Source organism: Clarias gariepinus, chromosome 27 (genome assembly GCF_024256425.1).
Source record: "Clarias gariepinus isolate MV-2021 ecotype Netherlands chromosome 27, CGAR_prim_01v2, whole genome shotgun sequence".
NCBI classification, from domain to species: Eukaryota; Metazoa; Chordata; class Actinopteri; order Siluriformes; family Clariidae; genus Clarias; species Clarias gariepinus.
The window spans coordinates 9,626,855-9,637,555 of NC_071126.1; the positions used below are offsets into that span (position 1 = coordinate 9,626,855).

Below are 10,701 nucleotides of genomic sequence, written 5' to 3' on the forward strand. Positions count from 1 at the left end.
AATCCCATTCTTTCTCAAGATGTAGCCTTGAGTTGCAAGATAATATTTACCCGTCAGTCCAAACAATGACCATCTCTTGGCAATTAAATAGCGTTTCCTACAAAGGGATCCGTGGCACACTGGTCTAATGGAATTACTTTTGGTACAATTTATCCCCTGAATAGTCAACAGGATTTTGTCTCTCATGGGGAGAAACTTCACTTTACCAAGTTACCAGTATTACAGGGTTTTTACTTAAGCTTATATTCAGGGTTTACAGATTAGTGAACCACCTCCCACCCCCTTTCTACCCAAAAGGTAGCAGAATGAGAGGTGCAATCACAGGCCTGGAGTGCTATATTGATTGTATTGATTTCTGCTATTTTTAATTATCATCATTATTTAAGGAAAGACAATGATTTTTGTATAGTACATGTTTTTAATTTAATAATTTATTGAAATATCAGAGTCTACATTTAGACCAAAATGCAGGGAAATGGAGGGAAAACATTTGAAAACAGCATTGTTTATAAAAAAAAAAAAAAAAAAAGATGTCATCAAACATATGTCCTGTCCCTGGACAGAAGAAAAGAAAAATAATATAATAATATAAAAATGATAAAAGAAAGCCGTGATATAATAACACTGAAGCAGAAGCATCATGAAGTTTTTCTAATCTCACAGCACTTGAACTAATACATAAGGAATTAGAAAACTAGTATAAATACATTTTATGTTTATGATCAATAAACAGCATCAGTCATTTTATTAATTTCAATTCCACTTTACTTAATTGTTCTGTTAAAGTTATTTGCACCATTTTCAATATCATATGCAAACCAATATAATGACTGTTCTTTAAACAAACAAAAAAATAAGTATGCTAGTGAACTGCACTGTGTTTTGAAGCATTTATTTAAATGATTCCGCAGCATTTTGCTTCTTTAAGATGTATAAAAGGCCCTTGGTCTTGATTGGTTTTATGTGCTGTTTTTGTCTCTCTTGGTAACTCCAGCTTCAGTTTTGGTCATGCAGCAAATGGTGAACTCTGAACTCAGCATCAACTTGACTTGATGCTTGGAGACCTAAGAGCACAGCCAACTCTATTACCACACAGTGAGAGGCTAATTACTCCATTAGTACTCCACAGAAGCATAGCTACACACAGCTTGTCCCTGTTCTCTTTACCATTTTAATTACCAATTAATTGTCTGCCTCTCTTCCAAGTTTTCAACATGCTATATTTAGTTTGATGTTATTTCTGATACATTGTTTGTGGTTAACTACTGTGGAAAATGCTTTGAGCAATGTCACCTGTAGTTTTCTGACCCTTTGAATATTGTTATATTCATTCATTCATTCATTTGTTTATTCATTCGTTCACTAATCGTCAGTAACTATTTATCCTGGTAAGGAAGGATTAGGAGCCAGGAATGCTAATGCAAAGCAGAAATAAACTCAGGATTGGACATCAGTATGTCACAGGGGACCAGTTCAGGAGGTGAGAGGAAATTGGAGAACCTGAGGAATCCCAAAAAGACACATTATTTGATGAGACTGTAATGGACTATGAAGCTGCTGCACCACCATGCAGATATGTATTATATTCTGTATTGTATTGTGTGTTTAAAACTCTAACTTTATTTTAAGTGTTTAAATTACTAAAAGAAGAAACAATAATGGTCTTTTACAAAAAATATATATTTTTAATATTTTAAAGGTTAATTTTAAATTGTGTGTGTGTGTGTGTGTGTGTGTGTGTGTGTGTGTGTGTGTGTGTGTGTGTGTGTGTGTGTGTGTGTGTGTGTGTGTGAGAGAGAGAGAGAGAGAGAGAGAGAGAGAGAGACGAGTCTAGTGGATTTGGGTCGGTCGGCTGTTCAAAGACTGGCTTTTTGCATTGTTGGTCTGGAGAGGATTAGGGAAGGAGAATGGACCTTCTAATTAAAAAGGATAAGGAGGCAGAAAACTAGTGAGAGGCACATGGAAGGGTAGCGGGAAAGAAAAAAAGTGAAGGAGCAGTTTGAAAGAGAGGAGCAGAAAAGAACAGAGAAACAGTTTTAAGCATCACTTCTTCAGACAGACAGCCATTCAGGCCAGATTAACTTTACACTTCACTGTCTCACTCCATCAGTTCTCTGCTCTTGCTATTTTAATCACTCTATTCCTCAGTTTGTTCTGTAAATATACTGAGCAAATGAAACATTTACAAGGCCCTTGTCCACTTGTGTTCTGGTGTCTGTCTTAAATAGGATGTATGTTTACTCGGGCTGAGAACAGGGGCAGTGGGTGGCCTATTTACTGTAGGATTTCTATATTGTGGCTTTGTCTTTCCCACCTCCGTTCCACCCAACACCTCCCTTCTGTCTGTATGTGTTCAATTAGGCCAAGCCTTGCCCACAATCACAATGCCTCCTAATTCACAAACAATCATTCCCTAAAGACAACAAGCAAATATATGGGGATACTGCTTGGTTCCTATAGCATTACAACCTCTTGCAAGCATTACAACAGCTTTGTTTTGGATTGTAATAGGATGGTGAAATATATTAATATATATTTACCCAATGAAAATAAAGACGGAGAAGCAAAACAAAACTAAAGTGTAAAAGAGGAAATTTATCCCAATCAGGTTTTATTGAGCATAAAAGATTTGTTGTGCTGTGTGTATGTGTGTGTGTGTGTGTGGGGGGGGGGGGGGGGGGGGAGATTAAGTAGTCTTGAAATTATTTGGCTTTTTTTTCTCAAGAAAAAATTGAATACGTTCTTGTTTTACAGTTATGTGATTAAACAATATAAGCAAAATATATTACATTAGTTATTATTATTAGATTTGACAATATCCTTTATCTGATCTATGACGGCATTTCTAAACATGGAGAGGTTTATGATATATTTATATACATTAGTTCCTCAAATTCATTATTCATTTTCAGTAACTGATTTATCATGGTCACAACTGTGAATGACTGCCCTTGAACTGGACTTTGACAGAAAAAAAGATACTTGCCTAGATTAGCTTTAAATCATATTAAGGATTTATTATACTGTATTTAAGCAGGCATATTGTCTTAATAGTTAAGTTGAATTATTCAAATGTATGCTTAACGCACATAAATTGTACACTGTTAAGTTTTAATATTGTTTTATTCATATTTACTAGTTTACAACTACTTAAAAATCTTGTTGATTTGAACCTATTAAGAGGGGGTAAACTGAAAATGTATAGTCTGGGCTTTTGTGTATTTGTGTATTTGTGTATAGGTACCAATCAAGTGGGCTGTCAGACAGCCTTTTCCAGGCAGATTGACGTTGAAGAGTGCAGGCTGAGTGTCATTTCACGTTTTAAGCACAAATGTCTGGGTTTTATCACTGTCAAACGAATTGGTCTTGCCTCCTGCTGCTTCCTTTCATCTTATTTTATATATGTAATGCATCTGTAATCTGTCCATACAGTGCAGGGCAACTTGTGAAAGATGCTCGAGGGCAATCTGCCGCCCTGCCTTTAGGAATATGGTAAAGACAATTATATTATCTTGTTAAGAGAAAAAAAAATACATAATTCTATATAACTATACGTTTGTAAACGTTTGCCAAAAGCATCATAAATTTAGATCGGTGGAAAGGTTACACTGCGTGAGTTCTTACATAGGGGTCATCAGGTGAACCACGTGCTTTAAGTTCATCATCAGAATCAGAAACTGAAAGAGCTGTAATGCCAAGTACGTTTGCATGTACAGGGAAATTGTTTTGGTGCTTTCAAGGAGACAAAACACATAACACGGGGAAAAAACAATTGACAACAAATGGAGTAGGATGAAACGGGGTTTAATCAAATAAGTCATATACCCATCGGTGATATTGCAGGTATATTGCACAGCAGAATTGCACACAATATTGCACATATATTTATGGCTCAGTGAGAAGAACATTTAACTGTCCATGAGGTAAATTACCTGGGAGAAAAAATTATTCTTGTGCCTAACATACTGGTGTTCGGTGCCATCATTAGAATTATAATCATTACCATCAATACCATCATTAGAATAATTAAACAATAAATAAATATACTAATTACATTAAAATTACACCTTTATCCTTTAAAATTACACCATCATCGTTTTGATGAAGATGATGATGGTGATGATGATGATGATGATGATTATTATTATTATTAGGAGGAGGAGGAGGGAGAAGAATAAATATATAAAATAAAATAAAAATATTTTCAGATATTTAAATTATCATAATTATATATAATTACTTGATATAATTGATCAATTAATATTTCTTTAAATTATTATTATTATTATTATTATTTTGATTATTATTGTTGTTGTTGTTGTCATTCGTGACAAAAAAAAATCATTATTATCCTTGGCAAAGTAAAAATTTTGGGGCTGGTTAGATTTAGTCCTCGACAAGGGTGACTGTTGTGTTTTCTTTACGCAGTAAATGTAAATGAATAAGCTCGAAAGCTCAGTCACGCGCAGCGTCGCGTAATTAGGGCAGCGCGTGCGGCCCAGATTAGCTCGTTAATTTCTCGGAAAAATGCAGTAATTAATTATTGAGCGGATGTGGAGCAACTGGTGGATGATGTCTGGGGTTAAAGCTAACAGACTGAGAGAAACAGCCGTTAGTCTATCTAGGATGTCCGCAAAGTAGCCTGTGTTAAAAAGCTGAAAGAGATTGTTGAGCTAGCAATTTCACTGTTTAATGCACATCCCAATCTGTTGTCTGGTTGATCTAAAGTATTTACAAAGTAATAAATATTATTTAAATCACGATATTATTTCTGACTAGCATATACGATCCACTGAATTTTAGGGATTTATTTTAGGGAACTTTTGTTCATCTTTTTTTATTATAACCCTTCTTTATTGAAGCTTATACGAGGGGTAATCGGACATCTGATGCGTTAACTAAGACGATGGGCTGTTTGTTTAGCTTACATTTGAATAATCCTTGTTAATCAACACTTTTCCAAAGTCCCTCGCCGAAAATCTAATTACCGGCTGCAATTAATTAAGAGAGAATTACCCGGGGAGTGGCAATAATGTATCACCTGGAATTACCCGAGGTTCCCCGCAAGTGTCTTGTCATTTATCGAGATGCTGTTAACATTTTAACGAAGACTGATTGAAATGTACACGAGATGGCGATTTAAACAAAATGCCTCGGTTTCAGTTAAAGTTGCAGAGCTACAAAAAGGAGAGCCGGGCCTTACAGCTGGAGCTCATTGTTTGTCGCCAACGAGGCTTTTGTTATCACAATCATTTATCTGGTCAACAGTAGCCTTTGTCTTTGCAAATGGCCCCCAATCAGTCTGTCTACTTTGGAAACAATTACCTTGTCTTGAAACCCCATGGTCACTATGTAAATGCAGAAACGTTGCGTGTTATATTGTGAGCCTTAAAGTGGACTCTGGTTGGGTCCTAAACAAGATATTAGCGCACTTAATAGCAAACTTGCAGCACAGTAATGTTTTACAAACTAGAGAGATAGATAGATAGATAGATAGATAGATAGATAGAAACAAACAAGCAAGCAAATAACGTTAAGACTCCAATATGAATAGTTTGAGTAAGGAATGCTTTGGTTACAAAATTTCAACAAAATAAACACAATGCTAAATGAGATGTCATTTCAAATGCTAAGTTAACACTATTTCTTTTTTTGTTTTTGTTTCTAAAGAAGGCGTGTTGCAATTATGGGATGTCTTGTAGCCACGCCCCTTTCAAATACATACCGCGTCACCACCTCATTCCCCTGCTTCTTGTCTTGTGTCCCTGTCCTTGAGCACTACTGAGTAAAAGAAAACATAACAGGGGAGTCTAATTTTTTTCGTCCAGTCTGGCAGGAGTGAAGACAGTGGCTTCTCTTAACCAGGAGCGATCATGATGTCCTACCTGAAACCAGCACCGTACGCAGTGAACGGACTCAGTCTGGCTACTACTGCCATGGAGCTGCTGCATCCAACTGTAGGCTATCCAGGTAAAAAATATATATATATGTTAAACATGTTTTGCCATTCTGACTTAAATAACAATTAGTTATACTTAATTGGTACTTAAATAACAATTAGTATTTTTTAACCGCAGACGACTTTTAATTGTATATGGACTATTTCGTCACTCACTCCAACCCAAACAAATTTATACTTGAAATGGAATCAGATTTAGTAACTATTATTTATTGTTCGATTCCTAATATTTAAGTCTTTATTTATGGTTAAACAAAATTACTACCAAAACCTGTAAATATATTTATATTTAAAATATAAATATATACCGCATTTTCCCTTAATTTACCCTATACGGCAGAGTAGCTACAAAACTTTTTCAGTTCCTTGCTATTTTTGCATATAAGTATATCTAATCTAAACAAAATCGTTGATATTTGTCTTGGCAGGAACCCCCCGGAAACAGAGACGTGAGCGGACGACGTTCACCCGCGCGCAGCTCGATGTGCTCGAGACGCTGTTCGCCAAGACGCGCTACCCGGACATCTTTATGCGCGAAGAAGTGGCAATGAAAATTAACCTTCCTGAATCTCGGGTACAGGTGAGTAACACATCTATTTATTTTAAGTTTTAAATGTTTATAAACGTTAAAATAAATCGAAATACTGTTTTTTGTTTGTTTGTTTGTTTTAGATTTAATGCAATGTAAAATAACAGGGCCATGTAGGGAGTCCTGTATAGCCTCATTTATTTTTAAATAAAAACTTCTTTGCAGATTTGAAGTCTTTGAAATGACTTCAAGTTCGAAGGTTTTTTTTTCGAGTTTTCTCTTCATGAACATCTAAAGCCGTTACTAGAGGCAGATTAGTCTAATGCATAATTCTGTGTATAATCCTAAAAGTGTCTGAATGTGTCCTAATTCAACAGGTGTGGTTCAAAAATCGAAGAGCGAAATGTCGTCAGCAGCAGCAGCAATCCCAGAGCACCACGCAGAGCAAAACCCGACCTGTCAGTAAAAAGGCATCTCCAGCCAGAGAGGTAAACCCAGAGAGCAGCAGCAGCAGTGGCACCTTCAGCAGCACATCCAGCTCCTCGTTGCCGGGCGTGTCAACCAGCACAGCCCCGGTGTCCATCTGGAGTCCGGCCTCAATTTCTCCGATCTCAGAGCAGCTCCCTTCTGTTTCCTCCTCTTCCTCCTCCTCTTCATCTTTATCCTGTATGCAGCGCTCTTACCCGGTCACCTACACGCAGGCGCCCGGATACAGTCAGCACTACGCGGGCACAGCGTCCTACTTTAGCGGGATGGACTGTAGCTCCTACCTCGGACCTGTGCATCACCAGCTGAGTGGCCCCGCATCCACCTTGAATCCGACAAGCTCCAGTACGGTCAGCAATCACCTAAGTCCATCATGTTCACTCACACCTCAGGGCTACGTCACTTCCGGTCTCGGGATCAGCGCACCCACTGACTGCTTAGACTACAAAGACCAAAGCGCTTCTTGGAAGCTCAACTTTAATTCCGACTGCTTGGATTACAAAGATCAAACATCTTCTTGGAAATTTCAAGTTTTTTAATAACATCAAAATGACCAGAAATGTTAAATAACCGAATTTATTCAATTGTGTGAATTTCTATAAATCTCCTTTCCAAAACATTGCAAATGAAAGAATGAATGCCAAGTTTGTCACATTGTTAACTCAGGCTATTAAATTATATTTTTATTAAGACAGAAATTGTAAAATATGGCCACCAATGAAATGTATGGGTTAAACCTCATCGTTCAAAAATCTCTAGCAATCTAAAGTCGATATTTTTTATTACTGTTATGCACTATTATATTTATGACAATAATTTTAAAAGCTTGTTTTTGCTGTAGAAGACAATCAGTGTATATTAACTTTATTGTGCCCGTTTGTTTTCATTTGTAGCCAGACTCTTTTTGAAACTGTGAAGTGTGGTAGATTATTTGAGGTATCCTCTGTGCTGGAACACTATGCTGTATGTTTTGATAGACTAGTTGTTGGTTTTCCTAAGTTGTTGTTAATGACGCTAAATTATTCATGGGTTTGTTTTTGATATATATTAAAACATTTCTAATTTGAACGAATTACTTCATTGTTTCTATCCTACTGATTTTTAGATAATTATTTTTCAGATACCTACCTGATGATCAGTGTCACTGCAATATCAGACGGCAGACAAATGAGGGAACAATTATTTTGAATGATTGTGTTCACGAAGTTTTTGATAGATTTAAAATGTGAAAATAAGTCTGATAAATTTTACTTATATAAGATGTGATGGCTTAAATAGATTATTTCACAGCAGACTATTACGCTGTTTTTCTTACTACTGCTGCCACTAATAATAAAAACGATAATAATAATAATAATAATAATAATAATAATTATGTTTCCACACATTTACGGCTTTTATTTATTTGTTTTTGTTTTGCATTAGTGTGTGTGTGTGTGTGTGTGTGTGTGTGTGCGCGCGCGCGTGCAAGTGTGTGTGTGCCCAATCCTCTGAGTTAAAGGGTTTTGCATGTAAAGCCGGGTGGAGCTCAGAGCTCAGACAGCTTTCGTTTTTGTTAGTCGCAAAAAGTCATTCACAGACTTTACTTTTCCTCTGGAGACTGATAAACCAGTTTAAAAGCTGGAAACTAAATGCAACTGATGCACCTGAGGTCAACTGTAAACTTGGGTGGTTTAAATCATGTGGTTTAACTAATACATTTATATAATGCAAGCGTTCGCAGTTAGGTTTTGTTGTCCCTTGTTTGCGTGGTTTATTGATTATTACAGTGGCTGTACATACATTTCTTTCTCAATACAACATTAATGTTCCTAATTTTTTTTAGTAAAGGTTCTACATACTATAGTTGATTGATGGTGTTCTCTCAGTACGCCCTGAAGAAAAAAAATATATATACATATATATAATGAGAACAGCAGACAATATAGAATATATCTAGCCTAATTGCAGAAAACGAGTAGGCTATATTATTATTATTATTATTATTATTATTATTATTGTTGTTGTTGTTGTTGTTTTTGTTGTTGTTGTTGTTGTTGTTGTTATTATTATTATTATTATTGTGTGTGCCTTTAATATGGTTCTTTCACCTGGACTCAATAATGCAAAAACAATCAAGTCAACATCAAAGACAAAAATTAACAAATAAATAAATAAACTTTTTTTTTGTCATAACACTATAAACTCAACGAAAATTTTAGCTCCTGTGTACATTACATTCGCCTATCGGTATTATGCCAATTTTACTAACATAAATTAGTACATTTGTACTCAATTTTATTTGATTTCTTTGTCATAAATATGCCGATTTCTTCTATTATTATTCCATTATTTTCTTTTGATCAGCTTACATATTTGACGTGAGTGGAAATTTTGCCCTTAAATTGAATGTTTAGATACGATAATTATTTTCTTTTAGTGTATCGGGGCACATTTGCTCTTATGATTGTTTCATCTTTTTCTGAAATTAGAACATATTAGTTTACTTGTTAGAATAAAGTAAATATGTTATTCATTCGTAATGTTTTTGACCAATGTTTTTTTAGATTTAGACAATTTCGTTAAAGCTTAAAAAAGATATCTAAAACTGACAATCAAATAAAAATAAATAAACGAGATGAATCTATAACACATTTCAGCTTGTGTAGCCTGTGTATCAGCAGAATTATTAGCCATAAAATATATTTTTATTGAAGCAACAGGCTGCACTGAGGGTTAACACGCATCGATACAGACGGAGATCTCTGGTTTTGTCGGAGACTGACAATCTTTCTGCAGCTGAAGCTTTTCACAAAAAACAATAAATTAATAATAAAAAAAAATAATAGCCAAAATTATATTATAAATCCACTAATAGGGGAAATGTTTGGAAACACAATGGAAACATCACCACAACTTAATACGAACGAGCTGATAAAATAAGATAAAAAAAAAAAATCTGGACTAGTTGCTATTGATTAAGCCTTTAAAAAGCGTTTCTCTCTTTTGGACTGTAATATTAGAAAATGCTGTGACAGAAGTATCAAATACCTTCATTATGGTTGAAAATTATTAGGACAATAATATGTTTTAAAAAGAAAATGGGCGTTTGGGGGGAAAATAAGGATATACATTATGAAGTCGTTGAACAAATAAATAAATAAATAGATAAATGCGATATTACCATAATATATGTTTTCACAATCCTCAAATGGCCCTATATGCAAAAAAATATTAATAAAAAAATTAAAATAAAATGAAAAAAAACAAAACAAAAAAGAATATGCTTCTCAATTACATTATAAATGTTTAAAAGAGAAAAAACTACAAATGATAAAAAAAAAATCATGTACAACATCTAGTCAACAGTTGCTTTAATGTTACTCCCATTATATGACATGTATAACTCACTGTGCTTTGATGTGTACTTAGTACTTAGCAAGCTGGATGTGACTGTGCACAAACAGAGACTTTTGTTCAGTCAAAACAGTGGATATAGGAAAACACTAAGGCTGTAAGCTGTAAGCTGATTACTGGATTTTAACTTGTAAAAAAGAAGGGAAAGGCTTTTGTGAAGATAATACTTAGGTCTGAGAAGGAATATGGAAACCTTTAAATTTGGGATTAGGACTTAGGCTGAACATGCATTCAGGTCCTGGTCAATACTTGGATCATCATAATCTAAAGCTATTAGTAAGTAATAAATTTCTTTAAATCGGTGATGATGCTGTCCAGGGTATGTTTCTGA

At 35.0% G+C, this 10,701-nt stretch overlaps 1 protein-coding gene across 1 annotated transcript; it reads left to right on the forward strand.

Moving 5' to 3' along the window:
• The first annotated feature begins 5,625 nt into the window (after positions 1-5,625).
• LOC128514614 (homeobox protein OTX2-like) lies at positions 5,626-8,042 on the forward strand. Its single transcript, XM_053488403.1, has 3 exons — positions 5,626-5,970; positions 6,388-6,539; positions 6,866-8,042. The coding sequence occupies exons 1-3, from the start codon at positions 5,874-5,876 to the stop codon at positions 7,511-7,513; spliced, it is 897 nt and encodes a 298-aa protein (XP_053344378.1). The 5' UTR covers positions 5,626-5,873; the 3' UTR covers positions 7,514-8,042.
• Positions 8,043-10,701: the final 2,659 nt, after the last annotated feature.

Coding starts and splice junctions, on each gene's coding strand:
- LOC128514614 (XM_053488403.1), top strand. CDS start 5,874: ATGATGTCCTACCTGAAACCAGCACCGTACGCAGTGAACGGACTCAGT. Junction 5,971..6,387: donor TCCAACTGTAGGCTATCCAG/GTAAAAAATATA, acceptor TTGTCTTGGCAG/GAACCCCCCGGAAACAGAGA. Junction 6,540..6,865: donor TTCCTGAATCTCGGGTACAG/GTGAGTAACACA, acceptor CTAATTCAACAG/GTGTGGTTCAAAAATCGAAG.